Genomic DNA, 25,644 nt, shown 5'->3' with positions numbered 1-25,644 from the left:
CAATATTGATATCACGATATTTTAGACGATATTTTATTTAAAGACACATGAATTGTGCTAAACAATTCACAATCTTCACTCCCTTCAGCAGTCGGAGTAGAGGGCCATAGAGAAAGACACAGTGGTGTTCTGCATGAGTGTTGGGTAGCAAGTCTGCTTTGTGCTCGCAATGGCTCAAGTGGAGGGCTGCGAGGGCAATACATTGTGCTTATAACCTACCTTTTGGCAGTATAGACAAATGACAAAAATATTGTCTCAAATCGATATTATGAAATTTGATATTGTTCGACAGCGATATTGATATCACGATATTGATACGATATATTGCACAGCCCTAATGATAATTTAGTGTTGCTATGGCTCTGCTAACAACTGTCATTCATTCAAAGCTGCTTGTTTTCCCTGCCGCATACTCGGCCTGCTCATTTTGGGTGGGCGGGCCAGACGCTCTGACTGGATCGATCTGATATTAACCGACCTGAAAGTCCGCCCATGGTGGTCCCATGTCAGGCGATCTATAACCCTTCCTTCAGACAGGCTCCTTCTATCAATGGTTGACCTTGCGTGTGATTGACTGAATGGGGGTTCATACATGAGGACATACAGTGCCATGTGTGTTTTTGCCCCCCTACTGATTTTTTACTGTTTTGCACACTTAACATTTTCTTGATTTGAAAGGCCTGGTAGCAGCCAAACTTGGGCAGCTGTGAAATATAATTCAGTTGTCCAAAATAATATGATAAATCACAGATACCTCCTCATTTAATAAGGGGGGCAATTACTTTTTTTGTAGAGAGTTACTTGTGCACAATCCCTGGGGCTGAACAAAAAGATTACGAGATTCAGATTCTGAGGAAGACCGAGAGGTCGAAACGTCATTGCCAATGAATGAATGAATAAAAAGAAGAAAAAATAACTTAAAGAAGAAAAAATCCAAAGGAGTGTGCAAACCTTTTTTCAAAAAAAAAATAAAAAAAAATGGGCAATTACTTTTTCTCATAGGCTCGTGCAGGTTTTATGACATTATTCTCTCAACAAATGAAATGGTCACTGAGAAACTAATGCATCTTATGTTTGCTTGGGTCATCCCTGTTGAATGTTAACATTTGTGTGGTGATCTGAAAATGTTAAGTGTGCCACATTGCAAAAAAGTTAAAAATTCAGTACCCACGGCACTGTATGTCAAGCCTGGTTCACACCAGACGATGTGTGTGAAAATTCTGAACCTTTGTCAGAGACAACGCAAACAATGGTCCTCAATGCATTTTACATTGCCCATGCCTGTTGATTCGATCCATCAACCATCAGTGCCTGTGTGAATGTAAAGTTAAGGTTACACTGCTCTATTACTTCTTAACTAAAATGTATTTAAACCTTTAAGCCTGTTTATATACGCTATGACTCAATAACCACACAATAATCAGTAGAGGTTTATGACTCAATTTAAAATGCAGAATACATTCATTCTGTAAGCTTCAATGATTTTTGCCTATTATATCATCACTTGCTTCCACTTGCTTTCCACGTTAAACTAATCAAATAAGTTGGAGTTTTTTCTGAGCTGCTGCTATGCTTTAGGAGTTTCCCTTTTAATCTGAATCAGAATACTTTCAGGATAAGAAATCAGTGTCTGGTTTGCTTAAGGCTTCTAAGACTAAGTTCTGTCAGGTAGATTTTCCATGTTCAACTAATCTTTTTTTGTGTGTCCTGAGTTTTTTCCACCACAAAAGTTGCATTCTACCACATCTTTCAATGTTTGTAATGTCCTATGTCATTCACTCATTTACTTCCCTCAGCTTGTACGATAGACGTCTAAAATCCTTCTGTCGACTGCTCTCTATTACCACAGCGCATCGACTTAGATGACCCCATCCCTTCAGCCAACTTCACCAGTTGCTCCCCATCTCATCAAGGAGGTAGACTCTCCTGTCATCTCATACATCACAATACATAGACCATCCATCATTCTTAAAATACAATATTTAGGTGCCTGTATCAAAGAGAAATATGGGATAGTCTGAGTTTCTTGTGTGTTCATTTGTTGGTTAGTTTGCGGTGCATGTGTGTTTCTGTCCACCAGAGAGTCTCATCTATAATATTATTGTCTTACATTGAACAGTTATACTGTAGAACACATTTCACATCACACATACACGTATTTCACAGATTTCCAGGTGTAATTTTCAGATGAAGTGTGCCTACATAACCAAGACCATAGAAATGCATGCTGCCAACCACAGTAAGTGTAATGTTGACTTGGCTGTGTGGTTGTTTTGTCTATAGCCATTGTATCACTGCCTTCCAGAAGGGACCAACCAACATGAACCAACAAGAATTACTCCAGGACTGAGGGATCAACACCTGGGTTTCAATTGGTTTGAGAGAGATGAAAAGGAATTGGAAGTGGGTAGGGTCAAAACAGTGGTACAGTCTACATAGAACACAGGTATATGCAGTATACCCACCTGAAAATGTATACACACCTAAAATTGATTAATTCAATATTTAGAATTAGTATATATATATATATATATATATATATATATATATATATATATACGTATATACAGTATACCCACCACAAAAAAACTGCTCAAATATACAGTATATCCACCACAAAAAAGTTAACTAAGTTAAGTAACTCACACCACTGGATCAAAATATTACAATATGCCATATTTTGTGAGGTCTTGTGAGCTGTAGTTTTAGGAATTCTGGAATGCTTCAGAATGCTTTTACTCTCATACCTCAATAGGTGCAGCTCTTCCATAGTTACAGTCCATTTGGCTTGGAAATTTGATGATGAATGTACAAGTAATTATTATACAGCCCTATACAAAGTTGCAAGAACATCCATTCACTTAAAATGCGCTTTCTCAACATTTGGATGTGATTATTTCTCGATAACTGCCTGTTGCACTATTAATGCCCAATGCTGATGGCAATGAGGTTTGTCACTTTAGATTCACTGTAACATCTCTCCGCAAGTAGAACATAGTTACTTTTCCAATCCGCTGTGACATTACAATGACACCTACGATGCCCTCAAATGTTTCCATTCCAACGCATACCCCTTCCGTATTTTTTTTAAATTTGATCATTTGACCAGGCAGCAATATTTGATGTCACAAACATTGTAATAATACATCTTTCGGGCATCAAAGACAAGTCTCAACTTCAGTTCACTTTATGGTAAACTGTGACATGGCTTGGTGGTAACCAACAGAATGTCTACTTTGCCTTATCACAAGATTTCGGTTGGACCTTTATTTTGACACGATTGGTCTAAATTCCAGCATAATGCTTCTGGCTTATTTTTATTAATTTCTTTTTAAGAGGCACAGTGTAGGATCACATAGTTTGCGGAGTAGCCATGGCATACCTGTCTCAAAATCTACACAGTCATGAAAAAATGCTGTTTAACAAAGCTTGCTGTGAGAATGTTTTCATCACAGAATGCCAGTAGTTGATGGAACAAATGTGAATATGTATCTGGTGTTATGTAAAGCGTTTTTTTTTCGTATGAGAAATGTTTCCCACAACACTCAACACATCTGGTCGCTCTGTCAAGTTACATTCCGGGTTCTCTGACAGTGGACTGTAAAAGTGGTTGCGAGAGTCATCATTCACTTACTATTGAGTCTATGAGCACCGGCTGACTCGGGACAGTTATTAATTAACCTTTTAATCCTACATAGTGCCGCTTTAAGTTATCTTGTAGTTGTGAGTGTGTATGTGCCAGGGTAAGTGCCTAATGCAACATGTGTCTCATTTTTCAGTTGGAGCAATGGAGCTGTTTTCTCCTAGTTGCAATGAATGACCGTGGCATCCCCAGATACAACAGATAAGTAGTAATTGCTATATTTCTACATCTAAACATACCAACTGTTTATATTCTAATAATGAATAATATTCTTTAGGTAAACTTTGCCATTGGGTATGACAATGAGCATCAAGCGCAATATTTGCTTGAGGCTGGCTTGCTTGTTAACACTGGTATTGCTGCTTTTATATTAGGGAAGCATCTACTTGTCTACTTGGTCCTTGAAGTGAAACTTGCCAGTGTTCAGATTCTGAAGGGATATTGTTTTTGTTGCGAGACAAGTGGTCAGTGATATGATAGGTTGGGAAACAATTATGTCTGCTAAAGCTGGTCCCTGGCCTCCTGTCTTTTTAGCCCAGTTCTGTTAGGATATGATGGAACGTCTGTATCAGTCCGAGGCGTAATCGCCAGCACTCCTGGTGTTAACCCATATGAAAATTGACCATGGTTTTATTGTAGTAACCATGGTTTTCCTGTAGTAACCATGGTTTTCTCATGGCATGTCATGGTTTTTCTAAGTACTCTGAACCAGCCATGGTTTTTTTGGGGTAACCATGGAAACCGTGGCCCTGACTAACCATGGATCATGGTTATTCATGGTTTTCATGTTTTTTTTGTTGGTTTCTATTTTTTTATCATTATTTGTGACTATGGGGGGAAAAATATAGTTAATTGTGTTTCATGGTTATCCAAAAAACATGAAAACTTGTTCGCAGCCTTGGTGGTTAGGGAGATGGACTAAAGATCATAGGGAGTTGCCGGTTCGAACCACACCCTCACCTCTCCCTACACCTCCATCCGTGGCTGAAGTGCCTTTGAACAAGGACTTTCACCAGTATGTGCGCTCACTGCGCTGGATAAAGAAAGCAGCAGCTAAGTGCAATTAAATGAATAATCATAAACCGTGGAAAATCATGGCTTGTTTTCAGAGTAAAATCATGGTTAATTGTAGAGTTAAACCATAGTCAAACCACAGTTAAAAAAACAAAAAAAACATGCTGGACCATGCTCAAAATAGTATGAAAACCATGTTCGATTTCTTCAATATTGTTCACTAAGATAATCCCAAACACTAAGACATGCATGTACCTAACAGGAGAAGAGGCACCAGGAGAGGAGGTAGTCCTTGTGTCCTTGTGAAGGAGAGGAGACTATCTCAATAAATTGATTATTTTCACTTCTATCCCGGAACTTTTATTACTTTTTCTACACTGATTACTCTTGAAACTTGACTTATAAGTGTATGCAGATGTTGCAGTGATTTTGATCACACATTTTGAACAGACTTTTCTTGGTGAAATTGGTCCCCACTTTCATATAGACCTTCTCTGTACTGTAGTGTTTCCCAATGGGGGTTCTACAGCCTCCCAGGGGGCGTTCAGAAGGACACAGGTGAGTGGGGAGGCACTCAGTTGCAAATGGGGAACAATATCTCAATTCTTAAACACTAAGGGGGGCATTGGCAAGCTTCTGATTAGGTTAAGGGGGAGTGCAGGCTTATGAGGAAGTCAAGGTGGTATTTGTTTTAGAGATGCACCGGATCCTGATTTTTAGGATCCTGCCGGATACCGGATCCACTGCTTAAGATCCTGCCGGATCCGGAACCGGATACCGGATCCTACGAAAGGGTTGAAACACATAGCCTACTCACACACGTTGGCTCAAACTATTTTGACTGAAAAGCCTCGGCTACCGGATCCTGGATCCTGGAACCGGATCCGGATCCTGTGAAAAACCCTATTATCCTGCCGGATCCGGAACCGGATCTTGGATCCTGTACATCTCTAATTTGTTCATAAAAGGTTATGGACCACTGCTGTAGTTGACAGTCCAGTCACATCAAGCCTTTTTATTATTATTCGAATTCATGTTCCAACAACCCTTAGTTAATCGATGATGTGATATAAATAGCAATATAATGGGTTAAATGGAATCAAATGCTTTTGACCAATTCAAATTATGCATTTCATCCAATTGTGAATGTGTAGAATGGATGGGGGGGGGGGGGGGTTAAAGGTCACAGATTGCTGCTGAATCACATGGTGTCAATAGCTGTACACGTGTGCAACTTTGGGCGTGTCCATAATGGTGCATCTGGTAGCTGTGTGTGGTGTGATCTTATATTGTAATTGATTTTAATAACTGCTTCGTGATATACAACCTGGATTGTAAATAACTGTGTGTGTGTGTGTGTGTGTGTGTGTGTGTGTGTGGCCTCTCTATTTCTCAGTTAATGCAAAATCACATCAGTCATTTGTGCCTGCACAGACAGTTGAATATTAACTGTAGTGTTTCTTTTCATCTACTTTGTGTGTCTAATATCTTTTACAGGTGTGTGAAGAGTCAGCCAGAGAGATTGCCTATTGACATGGACGCTATGAAAACAATAAAGAATACTAAAATGCATAAATTGTGAGCAGCTCATTTGTTTGAACAGATTTGCCGTTGCCTTAATATGAATACGGATCAGGGCCAAATGAGCCCCAGATAGGAAACGGATCAGGGCCAAATGAGCCCCAGATAGGAAACGGATCAAGGCCAAATGAGCCCCAGATAGGAAACGGATCAGGGCCAAATGAGCCCCAGATAGGAAACTGATCAGGGCCAGATGAGCCCCAAATGTATAATATGGATCAGGCACAGATCCGGGCCAAATGTTTTTCCATGTGTTGTAGTAGGTTATCTAGCTGATCTAGGCCAGTTGTGGCCCTCATCCATTCTTCATCCATAATCCAAATCCGGCCCAGTGCTGGGTAGTTGTAAACAAGACACTGGGCCAGATCTGTTTTGCCGATCCTGCCCAAACACTAGCCTATGAACCTATTTCCAAGCAGAGATTCTTGGAAAAAATGTTGGCAGCAAACAACCATTACTTAGTACTTACAAGTCAATACATCATATAAAAACCCACTTAAACATCCACATATGTACTTCAATTCACAAGTCGATGTGTGCTGTGCTGAATTAAACAATTTTCAGACATTTAAAGGGATGGTTGGAAATGCATCATTTTGGCAGTGAAGGGCTATGACTTTTGATACATATAAGTAAATACATCATTGAAAACTAACTTAAACATGAGCATTTTTACTAGAATTGACAAGTGTCTGTACGCTGTGCTGAATTAGAACAGTTTTCAGACATTTCATTCAATGTAGTCACTGAAGGGCAGCCGAGAGGTTTGGAAATACATCATTTTTGCATGACTTCTTGCACTTATAAGTGAATAAATCATTCAAAATCCATTTGAACATCCACATTTGTACATAAATTGATACATTCATGTGTGCTGTGCTTAAATAAAACAATTCCCAGTCATTGGAATCAGTCTGACCACTGTGGAGCAGCAGAGATGATTGGAAATACATCATTTTGGCAGCAAACTACTATGACTTTTTATACTTGTAAGTACATAAATCACAAAAAATCCACTCATACATCTACTTATGTACTTGAATAGACAGATTCATGTGTGCTGTGCTTAAATCAAACCATTTTCAGGCATTTGACTTACATTAGCCACTGTGGGACAACAGAATTGCTTGCAAAACGTCATTTTTGCCTGCTACGGTTATGACTTTTATTGGTTGACAGTCAAGAAATTGTGCAAAAAACATCGAAACATTAATATTTTGAGTTATATTGATGCAGAAATGTGAGATCTAAAAAAAAAAAAAAAATGGTATCAATTTTTTATGCTTTTTCAACACTGAGTTCAAAGACATCCTAAAAAACTACCAGTGAAAGAGCAGCCGAGCCATTTAGGGCTTGGAATGCATAATGCCATTTTTTTCATGGAATGTCAGCATATGGCACATATTTTGATAGAGTCTATAGTGACAAACTTGTCTGTAAAATATTAGGCCTCTACGTGCTTGTATGTTGCTGGGAGGCGGGGCCAAAGTTCCGAAATGTGGAATTTCAAGGGGGCGCTATAGAGTCTGTGAACATAGAAGTTGTAATTTTTCTTCACTTTCCTGTTCTGTGTGATACATAGATGTAACATACCAAATTTCAGGCGTCTACCTCTTTAGGTGTTGCCAGTAGGAGGGGCCAAAGATGAGAAAAAATGCGAAAAAATTGAATTTCGAGGGGGCGCTACTGAGTAAGCAAATGTGTTGGCTGCATTTTGACTGTACTCATATGTTCGATGTGACTTAAATAAGTAACATATCCAATCTGAAGTCTGTATGTACTTCTGTATTTCAAGGTGTGGCCAAAGTTGTAAAAAATGGAGAAAATGCATGAAATTGTAGGGGGCGCTATGGAGCCTGTGACTATGAAAGCTGTAATTTGACTTAATATTCTTATTATGTGAGATACAAAGATGTCACATGCCACATTTGGTATTGCCAGGTTGTTGTGTGTTGCCAGTAGGTGGCGCTAAAAGATGGAAAAAATGAATTTCTAGGGGGCGCTATTGAGTTAAACAATGAGTAATCAACAATTAGACTCCTATCCCATGTTTTGTGTGACACATTGATGTCGCATACCAAATCTTGTCATCCTATGATGAAAGAAAGTTAGAGATGCTAACCCTAACCCTAAGGCTCACAAATCCCATAGGCTGGATAGCCTATGGAAGGGGTGGGGAACCTATTTCATTCAAAGGGCCACTTCAAATTGCTTCAAGGGCTGTAAAAGTCCTCCAAGGGCCGTACTATGAATACAAACTAGGATATGCCCCTGAACTTCAGGCGTATATGGAAGGCACCTTTACACAGACCACACCTTCTCTTGGTCCCCATAGTTAAATTGTATTTCAAATGGAATTTCTAAGATTCCTTTACAAAATATGTCAGATTTCATGCGAAGCTGCTCAACATCAAAATTATGCCGGGGGGTTGAATAAAACAAGAGACATAGGTTCCCCACCCCTGGCTGTGGAAGGCCTATTAGTTCACCCAGTTATTGGAAGCAAAAATGGGCACGTGGAATAGATTTTGCCGTCGGAGATAACATAAATTGCCCCGAAAAGTATGAAATCTCTGGCTGCTTGATTGATGCCAGGGACTGGAGGTAAAACTAAATGCATAACTAGGTGAGTTCTACAGAGCCTACAGTACATTAAGACACATATAGTAGGCTAAGTGTTAAGGTTTTGTGCATCAACACAAACTTGTTTCATTCATTCCAAAAACGTGATATAAAAATATCAAGATGCAAAATAATTATATAATGTCAAATGATAACGTGTGTAAACCTTATATTATTCACAATAAGGAAAACACAAAAATGTGGGCCACTGTGACCCTTCCATCATGATGAAAATTTCACAAATTAAGTGCTTATGTACAATTTTCTGATGTATTGGGACAAATAATGGGAAATACTCAAGGTAGAATAGATTAGATTAACTTTAATAATACAGAAGGAAATAATGGTGTCCAGCAGTAAACACAAATACACAAATTCTATTGCAAGGCAGTCATCCACATTACTGTACAGTACACAGTAAACCAACAAGGTGCAAAAGTGTTCAGATTAAATAACTTGGGGTGGATCATAGTGTCCTAAAATCTGTCCAGATTTGCAGTATAGTGCAGACTATTAATAAAAAATAGGGTAAATAATATCAGTCTAATTACAACTCTTAAAGGAGGAAAAGGTGACTTATAACACACACACACACACACACACACACACACACACACACACACACACACTGGAATGGACACAGATGTTTGCAACACCGGACTCACAGAAGTGCTTTCTATATTCCCACAACACTATGTCAAGTCTATCATTACAAAATAGATACCACATTCTAATACCAAACAAAAGACTGCTAGTGGGAGGGTGGCAGATGAATGACATGTCCAGGGTCCAGCCAAGGCTGTCAGCAGCTGGATAGGCTTTGGGCCAGGCCATTCATGGTGCAGCTCTTTCTTGCTGTCGGATTGCTCCTCTAATTACACCTAAAAAAACAACAACAAAAAAACATATGTAACATGGCATGAATAATTCTGACGATATACACATGAACAGTACAACAGCAGCAGAATGGCAGTAATCAACGTCATCCTGCATATTTTGCCACTCGGGGCTGAAACCCGCAACTTGCCAGTCAACGCTCAGTGCTACCAATACTATATGAGACTTTGAGAGTGAGGTTTACTAACATAATATCCGTCGTGACTTAATTCTGCATTAACTCTTTGAAAGCTCGTTCCGTTGATGTTGTTGCAAGCCGTTTCAGCTGCGAGCTGCTTGTGCCTTGCTCAAGGGCATTTCAGCCATGGATGGAGATGTAGGATGAGGTCAGGGGGTATTCGAACCGGCAACCTAGATTGAAAGACCAACTCTCTAACCACTCGGCCAAAGATGGGGCATAATGGACTGCCTCGGTGGGGGAAAAGGGGAAAAGAGAGGAAAAGAGAGAATTTATTTTCTGTTTACATACAGACTAATATAAGAGCTTATACATCCTTCTACTCAAGTTTTCAACTGTAAAAACTATATAAATAAATATATACATTTTTTGTGCTGCATTGTATGACACTCTTGCCAGGATTTGCACCTGGATCTTCCACCCAACGGATGGCTGTGTTACTTACACCATAAGAGTTGCGTGAAAACAGCACCAAAAATGTAAATGAATGTATAGTCGTGTAATTATCATTATATTAGGTGTAGTATGATTTATACTTACACAGAAATTATATAGTGTATCATTTAATATCCCACTGTCCACCTATCCCACTTCAGTCATGGATTAAGGTGTAGGTAGAGGTCAGGTGGGATTCAAACGTACCCGTATAACCCCCAGATTGAAAGACCAAATCCCTAACCACAATGTCACAGTTGACCTGTGGAGGATAATACAAAGCTCACATTCAGGGTTCCCACTCCTAAGTTGATGATAAATTCTTTGACTTTTCCATGACTTCCCTGACCTAAAATCTGAACTGTGCTGACTGGTTGTATATGGAAATGTACAATATAACAACTGAGCTGACATCAAGGACATGTCACGGTCATTGGAAAGGCTATGTTATATGAAATATGATCGGAAATATATATGTTATATGAAATATGATCGGAAAACAAACAGGTTATTAACAGCCCCCTAAAATAAACAGCATAACAGTTTTGTTAAAAGTGAACTCAAACAGAAATTACATTTGCAATACAAAATGTTAATCTTCTTAGGGTGCCTAGGCCAAGTGGGAAGTGTTTCTTTTCAAGGCAGCCAATATAACTCAACGCTGGTAGAAAACCCTGACACAAGCTTTTATAGCCCCGATGGTATGTGGATGAAGCTGTGGGCTCACCTGATGTGTAAGGTCACATGATTCACCAGAGGCAGGCTGGCTGCTGAGGTGGAGGGACGTCCACACCTGACCACACACACACACACACACACACACACAATAAAGGCTTTAATAATGAAATGTTACCACAACTACAACTGCAAGAAAAATATGAACGTGTGCAGTATATTATGACGCTGAAGGTTTCTATCTGTGAACAGTCTCAGTCATCCAGGTCATGATTGCAATTTAGCTACTTTGACTTTGAGATTTAACAATTTACATAAATGGACAGCCATAATAGTGCATGTCTGGAACCATCGCACATGGAACCCAATGTCTGTACAGGCCCTGTCGGCCGGAACCATTCTCTCTTTGTGTGGCGTCACGGACTGCGGTACACTGCTCAGTACTGTAGCCAACACCTGAACACCATCTAAAACACATGGGTATTGAACCTGAACTCTTCTGAACATAAGGACATTTTAAAACATACGTTTGTGAGACTATTATATGAGCCATGAGTCAGTCATGACTGAGAATGATGAAAATTAGGTAAACTTACTTTTGGTAGAAGCTGCTGATCATGACAGGTCTTATTTCCATCTGAAAGACTCCTGGCCCCTCCTCTGTGGAGAAAACGATAAAGTTTCCCAGCAGTCAGCCTAGCCACAACAACTTTTGAGGGACTGTTTTTCATTCACCATCCCAATTGCAAATGAGAAAAAGACTTTACAATTGAGCTTTTGCAAGATATTGAAATACAATGCTGTTGTCAGTGATGTCATCGTGACATATTACTCCCTGGTACGAGGAAACAAGCACAAGTGGAGGAAGCAAGGTTGCATATTGTAACGCACTCACTGTGTGAATGGGAGGAGGCCCTCGTGGTGCAGGTGGGGGAAGGTGCTGCAGATCACAGCGATCTCCAGTGGTGGTGCAGTTTCTTTATGCGTGTCACCGGCTCTTGGAGGTCCATCTCTATGTTCAGGTAGTAACTCTGGGGGAGAGGAGAGGAGGACCGTTATAGGAGCCGACTCAGAAAATATAAACAGCGCCACCAGTTAGTATTAGCACCACATGTTACACACGTTAGCATGAATCCTGGAAATTAACAGCTAAAAATCTTACACAGTGTACCTTTAAGGAAAAGGACACCCAACCAAAAATCAAGCATGGTGTTCGATCTATAATATTATGTCACCCCATTGTTGCATCAGGCGTTGGAGGCTTTGACCGCATCACAGGTATCATCATTTATCGGCAAAAGTGTAACCATGTGCAAGAACACTAGGTTTGAGGTGAGGATCATGTGTACTCCAGCAAGACAAAAACCCAAAGCACACATCCACAAGCACAGTGGATTGGTTGTAAAATGAAAGAACACACTTCTAAACTGCTGTCTAATTGTGTGCAATCAACCTGTAAAGGAGGGGTGCCAATAGTTTCTTCACTTTGTACATTATTTGTATTTTTCCTGTTTTCCTGTTACACAAAGGTAGGCAGCATGATAGCCATGATAGCAATGATCATAGCCATGATAGCAATGATGTTACATCCAAGTAGTAACCAATACAGCTCTTCTCATATATATATATATATATACATATACACATTTCAAACAAAGTAGTATCGGTATCGGCCGATACTGTACAGTCGGGTATCGTATCGGGGCCAAAAAATGGTATTGGTGCAACACTAATACTAACTGGCGGTGCTGTATGTAAAATGGACACAAAAATACAAACGCTAAGTATATTTGTGTTGCATTGAATGAACATTAAGCAGCAAATAAGTATGGTAACTTTCAAAACTAGTAACTCAAAAGGGAGAGAAGTGGATTCGGTTGATTTGGAAGCAATTGTCTCAATCAGGCAAGTCTTCACAAACTACTTCAGATACCTCAGAGCAGCCCCCTGTGTTCAAGTTGCTAAATCTAAAATCAGGAGAAGGCAACTGGGTGCCCAGGGGCCACATGTGGCCCGTCTCTTCAATCACTACGGCTCATGTCTGATCTAAATCTATGGTACCAACTTAGTGTTGCTATTATCTCAATACACAGTCACTATACTGTATCGTGATACAAGGAACCAGTATCGTGATACTGCCTTTCAAAGTTATGTTACCAATCAGTCCAAAAAACAACCACATGAAATGAAGTGATAGCGCTTCCAAGGTTGAAATCATCATCATTGTTATATTTAAACTTATTACTAGCCTCTTGTAACCTATTCTACCAATATACTATCATAGTTTTTATTCATAATTGTATTTTTATTATAATTTTATTTTACAATGTGAAATCGTGGGGTGTATCGTACCGTAGGTCATAAATCGTGAAACAAACCAAATCACAAGTTGAGTGTATCTTTACAGCCCTAGTTGCTATACATGGGTTCTAAATTTTTGTTTTCCCCTGACTGCACGAAACTAGCTGCGCACAACTCAACCTCTTATTGTTGGAAACCGCTGTCGGCCAAAAAATTAGCTCACATGGTTGGCTGCCAGTGACTTGCCCGTCCTCACAATACCGTGTTGATAAACACGGTGAACCCATGTACTGAAAAATGTGAAACATAAATCTCACCAGCAAATAATTAAGAGTGGTCAACTCCTTTCCTGTAACAACATAAAGGTTATGGATACCAAACGAAAGACACCAAAATAGAAAGGCTTTCAATATATGTTGATGTTTGATTAAAAAAATACTTGTCCAGACAGCAGATAGTCAGGAAGTCAGAGAGACAGACACACAAACACATGCATGAGTCATGTGGCATGGCCCTGTGTGGGGCAGTGCTGACCGATGAGGTAGTTGATGTAGTTTTTCCTCATCTTGTCCAGGCCCATCTGCAGCACCATGTGTACGGGGACAAGGCTCAAAAGGCTCGCCTCCTCTATCTCCTGCTTATACGACTGCAGGATGAGCAGGCCCAGAGTTGCTGATGTTCCTGTGCACCTGGAGGCAAGAGGACAGAGGGGAAAGCTTAGTTCCCTTACTTCAGGAGTGGGAAACCTTTTTCATTCGAGGTTTTCATTCCTCCAAGGGCCGTACTATGAACACAAACAAGGAGTTACGTTCTGCACTAAAGTGCTTATCTGTGAACCGCCCATGTTCATACCGGGCACTGAAATTTTTCTGCACCTGACTGTTACCCAGATGAACCGGTTGTCGTGGAGAAAAAACAAGTATTTTGTAGTTCGCATTGTGAACCAGCTTTCCGGTTCACAAACGCCAAGATCTGTGGCGTGAACACGATGGCTGGTTCGCGATTAGGTGCCGGAACGGGCACTGACACGGCTCTCAGTCGGACCTGAATGCACCAAGAGAACACCTGATCACAACACCGTTTAAACCCTCCCCCACCTTAGTTTTCTTGAGGGAAAAATGCCTCTATGCAGTGACAATACATACAAAATTTCAGATGAGAAAACTCAAGACAAACGGATACATGGCAATAAAAAAAAATCTCCTTGGCCATCGTCATTATTGTCTGGTGTCGTTAACAAACTTTTTAAAATTTTAAAAGCAGACTTACTGTTCGCATGTTTACCCAGAGTTTGTGGGTGAAGTCCAGATCCCCCAGTCCAGGCCCACAGTGCTGTAGATGTTAATGCTCTTCTTTTGGGTGGGAGTGCCTGTCTTCTCCTAAAGGGCCTGCTGCAAGACCAACAACAGAAGCATTGCTTGCTGCATTAGCTTGCTGGCTTGTGTCAAAGCATACTGTATGTGCCACAGCATGTGTGCTTGACTTGTCTCACACTAGAGGCACCATAGCAGCTAAACTTTCTAAGGGCAACTAACTTACCTCTGCCACTTTCCCCACTGGGCCATGGCCGTTTTTAGCTATGTTCTCCAGTTCTGTGGGGAGAACGAAAAATACCAAATTGAAACATGCTGCATGACTTTGTACATAGACAGAGAAACACATGCAGCTCGAAATGGACATCACAAATCTGCTATGTTTTCTGCTAAATTCTCTGAGGAGCTGATCCACTCGTCTTGACTACTCACTCTTATCAGCTGCTTAAGGGCTGATTGGATACATTTTGTGGCAGTTTTTTTTTTAAACCTTCTGAACTCAGGATGAGCATCTTCTTCAATCTTCTTTTGCTTTGAAAGAAGCATGTAAATAACATCCATTATTAATATTACACTTACATCAGCATCATAGTAGAGTAACTTTATTGAAATGAATTAAGCCATCAAGGTTTGTTTTTATTATGAATATAAACAAGTATACTCTGCCTGCCCAGTTGCTCACCAGTGCAGCTTCAGAGGACTGTGGTGGCATCTGCAGGATCTTCTCCATGTTGCTCCGCCTAAAGACATCGGCAATGCTGTGCTGCGACTCGATGGTGTTCTCCACCTGCATGGAACAGGTTACTGCGCATAGCGCTTGGTCTCCACCTGCACAAAACAACAACACAAAAACACATAAAATGGCTAAATAGCAACCGCAAACAAAAGTGGGAAAGTAATGGTGAAAGAGATTTCAGTAAGACAAGAGTCAGCACATTGCAACTTGTGTTATGCTGACTCTGCACAAATGCTCTAGATTAATAATATGTTTTGTGGGACGGCTATACAGTTTGACACAAACAGAAAGTGACAAGGGGGCCCTACCGTGGCTTAGTGGTTGTCTACTATGCGGCTGACCCGGGTTCGAGTTCCTTTGCCGACCCTTCTCCATCTCTCTCCCAACTCGCTTCCTGTCATTACTACACTGTCCTATCAAAATAAAGGCAAAAGCCCCCCCAAAATATTTTTAAAAAGAAAGTGATAAGGGCTAACTAATATCTTGCTACAGATGCGTGGCGTCTCTTCTGGTGCATCTTGAAAGCGAAAGAAAGCCCATTGGGAAACTCCAACTCCCATTGTCATTGTGACACAGCACTCCACAGCACACAAGTGAACACTGCACACAACGAAATTGCATTTATGCCTCACCCGTGCAAGGGGGCAGCCATCAGTGGCGCCCCATGGGGAGCAGTGCGGTGGGACGGTACCATGCTCAGGGTACCTCAGTCATGGAGGAGGATGGTCGGAGAGCACTGGTTGATTACTCCCCCCACCAACCTGGCGGGTCGGGAGTCGAACCGGCAACCTCTGGGATGCAAGTCTGACGCCCTAACCGCTCACCCATGACTGCCCCTTTGTCTTCATCAGTTTATCCAAGCTTCTGAAGGATGACTTGTCTTCAGTTGCTCCTGCCCTTATTCTGCTGCAAACCTATCCTACTCAGACTTGGGTATGATGCAGATGGGTCTATGACATTTTTATTTGCTTACCATAGCTAATGCTCATAAACTAATTAGTAATTGGCAATTAATGTACAGGTAATGCATGCACTTCTTAGATAATACAGTAAAAACAAAAATCATTTAATTCATAAAGGTGGCAATAGCTGTAGTTGCATTACCCTTATGTCTGCTACTACTACAAATTTGTCATTGACCTAGATATACAAAGGGGTTGTGATCGTCAGAAAATCTGAGATTCTCTTGAGTAAGGCTTCTCACCCCACTTGCTCAATGTGCCTGAAATAATAATTGTAAGTTTGTTCTGGATAAGCTAAGGGTTGTTAACTCTGAGTCTAATCAAAGTCTCTCTCTCTTAATGCATTTCAGTCTAAAGCACCTGCAAAAAACATCCGCTGAATGCCTCAGCCCCACACCTGCTGCAGTAAGAGGCTACGACCTAAAGATCTCAGCTATTTAAAAGCTAGGGTCCTCATCTTGCATTAGAATGTGTGCATTGTCAGCTCTAACATATCCACATTTTTAATTTAAAAAAAGCTCAAATCCCAAGAGCCTGAATAATTTGTATATGTCGCTCTAGGCACCAAAGCTCAAACAACGTATACGCAGCATCATCCTAAAATGGGTTAAATATGGTCTCTGGACTCTGGTCTAACAGTGTGTGCCATTTGCCATTGGTGTTAAGTCTTTGTTATGCTTCCCTAACATTCAAGACAGAAGTGACAAAATGTGTGCCTTCATTTCTCAGACACGGAAATAAATACTTCAGAGCAGGCCCTGCAATGGCCAAACGGTAGGGCACTTGTCACTTGCACTTGTCACTTACCATGCGGATGACCCGGGTTTCGATTCCCGGCCAGGGTCCTTTGCCGCCCCTTCCCAGTCTCTCTCCCCACTCGCTTCCTGTCATCACCTTCACTGTCCGGTCATAAATAAAGTAAAAAAACAAAACAAAAAAGACAAATAAATAAATAAAGTCCACCAGTAATTGAAACTTCAGTGACATACAATTACAATCTTTTGCCTAAAATCACCTGGATGAATGACAAACTTCAATGAAAATCCAGTAATGAGATGCAGATTATGAAAGTCCATTGGGAAACTCCAACTCCCATTGTCATTGTGACACAGCACTGCACACAACAAAATTGCATTTATGCCTCACCCGTGCAAGGGGGTAGCCCTCAATGGCGCCCCTAGGGAGCAGTGCGGCAGGACGGTACCATTATCAGGGTACCTCAGTCATGGAGGAGGATGGGGGAGAGCACTGGTTGGTTACTCCCCTCACCAACATGGTGGGTCGGGAGTCGAACCAGCAACCTTTGGGCTACAAGTCTGCTATCCTAACCGCTTACCCATGACTGCCCATAGTATGATTATGGTCAAATGTACACGACTAGTCAGAGAAGCTAATTAAGTAGCCTACCTTTGCTGTGAACAGTGTAAAGCTTGATAGCAGTGACTTTGTTGACAGTGGAGATGGGCTCTGCACCAAGCCATAGAGTACCCAGGGGGGTCACTCATGTCACAGTGTACCCAGAGAGGAGGCAGTGGGACACCTGTCAACGTAAGCACGTTCTGGAACCAGGTCATTGCGTACCACGACAAGTAATCATACTATGGGCAGTCATGGGTAAGCGGTTAGGGTAGCAGACTTGTTGCCCAAAGGTTGCTGGTTCGACTCCCGACCCACCATGTTGGTGAGGGGAGTAACCAACCAGTGCTCTCCCCCATCCTCCTCCATGACTGAGGTACCCTGATAATAACTGGAGATGGGGGGGCGCTTAAGTAAGGTGATGCAGACTATCAAATAAAATAATATGAAAATGCGCCTCATGAATTCGTATACCTGGGCTACATTTCCCAATAGCATTTGCCAATAGCCACCTAAACTCAAATACATGCCTGGTCTCTTTCGTGACTCAGACAAATACAATTCCGTGCTATTATTTGGTGTTCTATATTACGCTATGCAATTGTATATGTAATTTATCTTCATTTCACACGTTTAGTTATACTAGGCAGGCATAGAGTTCAATAATTAGATAACATTTAGACAGGTTAGTGTCGTGTAGCTACAAATTTTAGCAATGCAGATTCTCACGAGATTTTTTGTACAAGAAGCTATCAAAGTTCACAAGCCATTGTTTAGAAGACAAACTAGATAGGTAAGAATAAGCCGCTATACTTCAATGCTCACGATCGTACACCTAAATATAAATAATAATATGATAAACGTACGATAAATACATTGCAATTCGGATGACAGCACATTTACGTCGTACTCACCCGCCATGTTGTCTTTAAATGTACACCATATCCGGGCGAATAGCCAATAAGCATCGGCGTACGTGTCTTAACCAATGATATACATTTGGGGTTATTGCCCATAGTTTGGGACTGCATCTTAACTCGAAATGTCGGCGTTGGTATAACACGAGATAAGGAGAAAATGCGTTGTAGCAACACGCCTTAGTGGAACATCGATATGCGTGTTATACGTACGCCAATTCAAGAGAACAGTCTGCTCAGGGAGCCTCTGGATTTATGAGGCCGCGCAGTCATTAGGAAGGGAAGGGCAGTGGCGGAGCAGGGGCAAGATATATCACCATTACCGCACAAGAAGGATATCTACTGTACGTAGATATGCAGATGGGTTTACTGTTCATGCAAATACACAACATGCATGCATACAGTTAGGCTATGGGCCCCGTGATCCCACCACAGCACAAAAGACACCATATGCAGATAGAGTATACTGGAGATGTGTATCATACAAATACACATCTCCATCATACAAATACACATCTCAGTATCATTCATGAAGAGAACGATTACGAGAGAGAGGATGGAGGGAGTGAGGGCAGAAACATCATAGCCACAGCACCACAATATTCACTCACCGACCACTTCATTAGGAACACCTCTTTAGTGCTGGGTTGGACCCCCTTTTGACTTCAGAACTGCCTGAACTGCACCTGCAACAATGCTCGGGTAGGCTGTGGCATTGCAACAAAGATATATTGGTACTAATAGGCCCAAATTGTTCTAATAAAATATCTTTATGCCATTATATGCCCAGCCTGAAATGTTGATGCAAGGCTGAGTTGACCCATGTTTTCATGTTGTTGATGCCAAATTCTGACCATTCCACCTGAGTGTTGCAGTAGATATCAAGACTCATCAGACCAGGCAACATTTTTCCGATCTTCTAGTGTCGTTTGTGGTGAGCCTGTGTAAATTGTTGCCTCATTTTCCTGTTCTTGGCTGACAGGATTGGCACCAAATGTGGTTTCCTTTGTAAACCCTAGAGATGGTCGTGTGTGAATATCCCAGTAGATCAGTATTTTCTGAAATACTCAAATCAAGCCCTTTTGGCTTGACAGCCATACTATGTTCAAAGTAATTTAAATAACTTTTCTTCCCCATTATAATGCTCGGTTTGAACTGCATCAGATCATCTCAACCATGTCTACATGCACAAATGCATTGAGTTGCCACCATGTGATTGGCTGATCAGAAATTTGCCTCAATGAGCAGTTGTAACAGGTGTTCCTAATGTAGTGGCTGGTGAGTGTGTGTATATATATATATATATATATATAGAGAGAGAGAGAGAGAGAGAGAGAGAGAGAGAGAGAGAGAGAGAGAGAGAGAGAGAGAGAGAGAGAGAGAGATACACTGATCATACAGTATATCACAAAAGTGAATACACCCTCACAGTTTTTGTAGATGTTTGAGTATATATTTTCATAGGAAAGCATTACAGAAATTTCACTTCGGCACAATGATTAGTGACCTTTTAACAACTTATTTAACCGCTTAAATTTCTTGTTCACTCAGAAAAAAACAAAATACAGTCATTAATGTTTGAACATGTACTCACAAAAGTGAGTACACCCCAGGTGAAAATCCGGTAGAGAAGAGGCTGTGTTGGCTCGAATCGTCTCAAAGTGAAACGAAATTAAAAGGGATGAATAGGTAGGTCATCAGTGTGCGTTTCAACCTTTCTTTGCATTGAACTTTTACATTTTGAGTCTGCATCTTGCTTAAATAGATTGGTAAGGGCCATGTGCCGTTCCATAGGTTTGCCAAAGTAAAAACAAAAGAAGGCCAACATCTGGCATACATTTGCCAAAGATGCATCTTATGAATGCCTTAAGAAAGCCAAACATCCCATACCATCCAAAGCTTAACCAGAATTTGCCCAGAATTTCACCATAAGTTACCCATAATAGCCACAACTGTGCCATAACTGCCAAAGCACAGCTTTTATTTATTTATTTAAATTCATCCTCACTGCTGTCCTAGATTCCTAGGCTCATGGGCATGGTGTAATGTAATGGTGGAAAAAGGAGTGGATCGGGGAAAAACGGTTTATTATTAATTGTATTCCTTTCTGATGGCAGAGATGGACAACCATCTGCTGATGGTCTCTCGTCGAGAACCCAGGCCAGCCCAGTAGCAGCAGAGGGTACGGCGCCCAGGCAGCCAGTCAGATGGGGTACTTAGTAGCCTCCTCCTTGATTGGCCGGCGCCACATGCAGATGCATGTTAAAATGCAGGAAATTGCATCTAAGAAATACAAAATTCTCTGGGGGAGGACCCTCATACCCCCCGCCAACGTGCCCCCCCATACTCCATCAAATGCCCGTCCAACAACTTGGTTCTGCAGCCGGGTCTGTATTCATGTAACCTTGTGAAACCAGTTGTGAAGGTTAATAAAATTTCATGTGAATGCAGGGGGTCAGGTATCATGGGTTTCAGTGTGATGGTGTTCATGTACTTCATTTTATAAAAAATAAAGACCTGTTGTGTTTTGGAATCGCTGTGTCTGCCTATTTGTGAATTTCCCTCTTGGTTATTAAATCAGTGATACTCACTATTTTTTCCTCAAGAGCCACATTAGAAGAAAAAAATCAGGAGAGCCGCATGGAGTGGCACATCGCCCCCCCCCCCCCTTTTCATGATAGTGTTGGACTCATTATAGGTAAATGGTTGTAGTATTATTTATTTCTAGTGCTGCTGATTTTACCGCCTGTCAAAACTCTCGTCACGCCCCGAAGGTCAGACAAAACCAACCAATGGACGGCATTTGCAGGAAGTCAGCCTGGCGTCATTGGTGGGTTGTGTTTCATATGTGAGGGCGGGACGATCTGAAGTGTATGACAGTAGCGATTGGTTCCAGGGTGACACACATGAAACTCACCTGAAACACAACCCACCAATGACGCCAGGCTGACTTCCTGCAAATGCCGTCCATTGGTTGGTTTTGTCTAACCTTCGGGGTGTGACGAGAGTTTGACAGGCGGTAAAATCAGCAGTGCTAGTAGGTGCATTCGATTTCGCATCAACGCATGAATGCGCACATAGACAGCAAGGCACCCTGGATGAAAATGCTGCATGACGGTTAGATTTCCTGTCCAACTTCGAAATTTCGTCGACGTTGCGTTGACGAGGTGACATGTCACATGGTGTAAAACTATAGCGGGATGAATGCGGCTGCAGTCAGATCTTGCAACCTCTGCAGTTGCTTATCCCCTTCAACCACAGACATCATATATGAAGACTAGATACGTCATCGCGTATTTCAAGCACGTCCGCACAGGTCGGCCATATTAGCGCAGCCTAAACTCTCCACAGACCCCCGTTACACCTGAAGTAAACTGAAGAATTGAAACGTCGAGATACTTAAAAATGTATACTGTTGCTTCGCTGAAATATTGACACGTGTATATAAATGGTAGGGCTCCTTAAAACTTAAGTGTAGACTGGGGTAAAACGCCCAAGAGATGCATCCCACTTAGCCTATTGTCCAAACATTTAGATAGTAGTAGTTGATGATACACCGCGCTCTTCCGTGTGGTGCGTCTCCAGTTAAATAACTTTGGGAGACACTGACAAAGGCAACAGACGAAACGTTTGTCTACACTTCTGCTGCTATGTAAATAAAAAAATAAAAAAGAAGAAAAGAAGAACCCGAGTGCGATCCACTTTTTCACCTTCAAACATTTAGATAGACCTACAGCAAATAGCCTACACATTTTAACCATTGCTGTGCATTACGTTGACGGCATGGATATATTCATTGCACCAAATTAAAGACGACAGAGATGACGTACTGGAAGAGAGATGTACAGCGCAACAAGTTCATTCTATCTGGATGGCTTTAGCGTCACGACTCATTTTGAACACAAGGTGGAGCTGTCGAAACCAAAGCATATACTACAAGTGAACGTTTATTTGTTATTTTACTGAAAATATAAAATAGTACGTTGTGCATTTGTTTATGGGATCTATTTAATTACATGAATAAGCCTACCGAACTATATTATACATGATTTTAGACCTATGCACATAATAATATAATGTAATAAAATATAATAATATTGTGAATATTCATCACTATGCAGTATCAACATATACTTTCGTTTGGATTTTTTTATACTGTATAAAAAAGCAACCCTTTCGAAAATCGATATAAATTTGAGGGAATTATGGCCATCTGAAGAGTATACAACACCCAAAACTCACTGCAACTGGTTGAGCCAGAAGGCTGCTTTAACATGGCCGCCATGCGCGGACGTTCGACTTGCATGACGGGAACGCGGACGACGCATCTAGTCTTCCTATATGATGTCTGTGCCTTCAACGCTCGTCGGCGGACTGCCTCCGAGGTCACGCGCCCATGAACTGGTTGGTCAACAACTCACTCACGTGTGTATATGGGTCTTGTCTCACACCTCTACACAAGTTTGCGCAGGTCTCCACTTCAGCTCCTCCTCACTGCCTGTCCCACACGTGGTGTGTTAGTAGAGCAAACCGGTGCGAGCTCATCGTCTCGTTCATATTTGTGGCCGACTTTAAATGAGCTGTATTTAATAACACCCACATCGTGACAACAAGTTCTCGCTCACGTGCTTCGTCAATGTTGATCGACAGCAACACAAGTCGTATGGGGCTAGTAATTCACTTCCTTCATTCACTTCGTTTTTTGACAGTAGATATTTTTGACAGCAGATATTCATCTACGTGCGGACGGTAAGTAGGCCTACAATGAAATGTTTACAATTTGCAATGTAATCGAAAAATACGTGCTTGAAGGTTAGCATAGAAAGACAATGCTAAATGTAGGCTATGTTTATGATTAGGCCTATTAATCGTAGGTTAGGCCTAGGTCTGTCCTGTCAGTGTTAATTAAGTCTATGACATATAAGAGGGGGGGCAGTCTAAGTAGCTTGTGTATTCGGCCAACAAGGGTCTAAAAGTCACAAATAGGACGATTTTTTTGTTGACAACAGTGTAGAGGTGTGGTACACGAAGGGGATTTGTTTAATTTCACGCAGAAGTGAGTTAATTTAATTTTGGAAAAGTGAGCCGGGCAGTGCGCCATTTCGCGCTTTGGTCACTGTCGTGTAATAATAATAATAATAATAATAATAATAATTGTATTTGTATAGCACTGTGTCATACAAGGCATGTAACTCAAAGTGCTTAACAAATGGGGAAAAAAACATTGTTAGAGATGGATTTAAAAGGAGAGGTATAGAGGAGAGGCAGAAATAGCAGGAAGGCAGAGGAAGAAGAGATAGACAGAGATTGTAGAGTCATAAGGTCAATGTAGGTTAGGACCAGGATTCTTAGATGCGTGAGGTCCATAGTGGCTGGGCCTATCATAAGTCATAGATAGTCACACAGAGATTGGGCGCTCAGGTGCGGCCCCTGGTGGCATCAGGGGTGAGGAAAAACTCCCTTTCACTTGATTCATAGTTTGTAAGGGGGAGAAAAAAAAGCTCAGTGAGGTCTGAGAAAAAAAACCCTATAGTCAGGAAGAAACCTCAGGCAGAGACCAGCGGCCACCTAGGGGAGCCCCCTGCCAGGGCTGGTTGCGAGTAGTAAGGGCGCTGCGGCAGCTGGGACACTATGACGCCTTGGCAGCTAGGAGTTGGCAAGGATGAAGAGGTGGGTCTTCAGCTGCTTCTTGAAGGAGTCGACGGAGGTGGCTGATTGGATCTCGATGGGGAGGGCGTTCCATCTCTTGGGCGCATAGCAGGCAAACGCGGCGTCGCCGATCTTCTTTTGCGGGGGGGTGGGGGTCCTTAGCAGCTTGGCATCAGTGGACCTGAGAGCTCGAGCAGGGGCATAAAAAGAGAGCATGTCAGAGATATAACTAGGGGCAAGTCCATTTAATGCTTTAAATACTGTGAGCAGAATCTTAAAGTCGATTCTGTATGACACAGGTAACCAGTGCAGGTCTGCCAAGACAGGAGAGATGTGCTCTCTCATTCTGGTTCTTGTTAGGATTCTTGCCGCAGAATTTTGAATGAGTTGCAATTTGTCAATTAATTTTTTTGGGAGACCAGAGAAGAGAGCATTGCAGTAGTCTAGCCTACTGGTGACAAAGGCATGAATAAGTTTCTCAGCGTCTTGTCGGGGGGCCAAGCCGCGCACTTTGTTGACATTTCTAAGATGGAAAAAAGCAGATTTTGTTATCTTGTTGATGTGAGGCTCAAAGCTCAAATCCGAGTCTATGACCACACCTAGGCTAGTAACCTTATCTTTAATGTGCATGCTTAGGTCACCTAGGCTTGAGTGGGGTTTTGCACGTTTTTTCTTAGGCCCAATGAGCAACACTTCAGTTTTATCCTCATTTAATTTTAGGAAGTTACTGTTCATCCAATCTGTGATGGCAGACATGCATTTAGTCAAGGCATGAATGGCAGTGGTTTGGCTAGGCTCGACAGAGATATATAGTTGAGTGTCATCGGCATAGCTATGAAAATCAACATTGTGCTCTCTGATGATGGAGCCCAGGGGCAACATATAGAGAGAGAAGAGGAGAGGGCCCAAGCAACTACCCTGAGCAACTCCAAAAGGCACATCATACTTGTTGGAGACGTATTCTCAGATGGTGACAAAAAACTGCCTTCCTGTAATATATGTTTTGAACCACTCTAAGACGTGGCCGGACAGTCCTACCCAAGATTCAAGGCGGTCAATTAGTATGTTGTGGTCTATCGTGTCAAAGGCGGCACTGAGGTCGAGGAGGATAAGTGCTGAAACTTTGTTAGCGGCAGTGCTGAGCCTAAGATCACTTATTATTTTGGTTAGTGTGTGTAAGCAACAAGTGTAAGCAACAAGTGTAAGCTTGTTGTATTCCGTTTGAAAAGGTGCAAACGTGATAAAGTGGACATTTTTAGTTGTCAACACCATAAAGATATGATACATAAAGGGCATTTGTTTAATTAATTTTGGAAAAGTGGATCGGACAAGGCGCCGTTTTGCGCTTTGGTGACTGGGTGTCCT

At 41.6% G+C, this 25,644-nt stretch overlaps 1 protein-coding gene, 1 long non-coding RNA gene and 1 other non-coding gene across 3 annotated transcripts; all 3 read right to left on the bottom strand.

The window, feature by feature from the left end:
- Nucleotides 1-9,540: 9,540 nt before the first annotated feature.
- Nucleotides 9,541-11,691, bottom strand: LOC134444761 (uncharacterized). The gene is made up of 3 exons (XR_010034093.1): nucleotides 11,642-11,691; nucleotides 11,098-11,163; nucleotides 9,541-9,741 (listed from the first exon to the last, which is right to left on the bottom strand). It is a non-coding gene; the product is annotated as an uncharacterized LOC134444761 (long non-coding RNA).
- On the bottom strand, nucleotides 11,383-11,512 carry LOC134444774 (small Cajal body-specific RNA 14). Its single transcript, XR_010034101.1, has one exon. It is a non-coding gene; the product is annotated as a small Cajal body-specific RNA 14 (non-coding RNA).
- Nucleotides 11,692-11,936: 245 nt separating the features above from the next.
- LOC134444767 (protein zwilch homolog) lies at nucleotides 11,937-14,328 on the bottom strand. The gene is made up of 3 exons (XM_063193974.1): nucleotides 14,222-14,328; nucleotides 13,881-14,035; nucleotides 11,937-12,076 (listed from the first exon to the last, which is right to left on the bottom strand). Exons 1-3 carry the CDS (start codon nucleotides 14,281-14,283, stop codon nucleotides 11,937-11,939), a joined length of 357 nt encoding a protein of 118 aa, XP_063050044.1. The 5' UTR covers nucleotides 14,284-14,328.
- Nucleotides 14,329-25,644: the final 11,316 nt, after the last annotated feature.

Source organism: Engraulis encrasicolus, unplaced genomic scaffold (genome assembly GCF_034702125.1).
Source record: "Engraulis encrasicolus isolate BLACKSEA-1 unplaced genomic scaffold, IST_EnEncr_1.0 scaffold_71_np1212, whole genome shotgun sequence".
NCBI classification, from domain to species: Eukaryota; Metazoa; Chordata; class Actinopteri; order Clupeiformes; family Engraulidae; genus Engraulis; species Engraulis encrasicolus.
The sequence above is the reverse complement of the archived record's forward strand: the minus strand, read 5'-3'. Positions and strand labels throughout refer to the sequence as shown.

What these genes read in the sequence shown, in the direction of transcription:
- LOC134444767 (XM_063193974.1), bottom strand. Translation starts at nt 14,283, where the DNA reads ATGCGAACTACAAAATACTTGTTTTTTCTCCACGACAACCGGTTCATC. An exon ending in TTCATCTGGGTAACAGTCAG is followed by an intron (nt 14,036 to 14,221) that starts GTGCAGAAAAAT and finishes TCTTGCCTCCAG; the next exon opens with GTGCACAGGAACATCAGCAA. An exon ending in CTACATCAACTACCTCATCG is followed by an intron (nt 12,077 to 13,880) that starts GTCAGCACTGCC and finishes CCTCTCCCCCAG; the next exon opens with AGTTACTACCTGAACATAGA.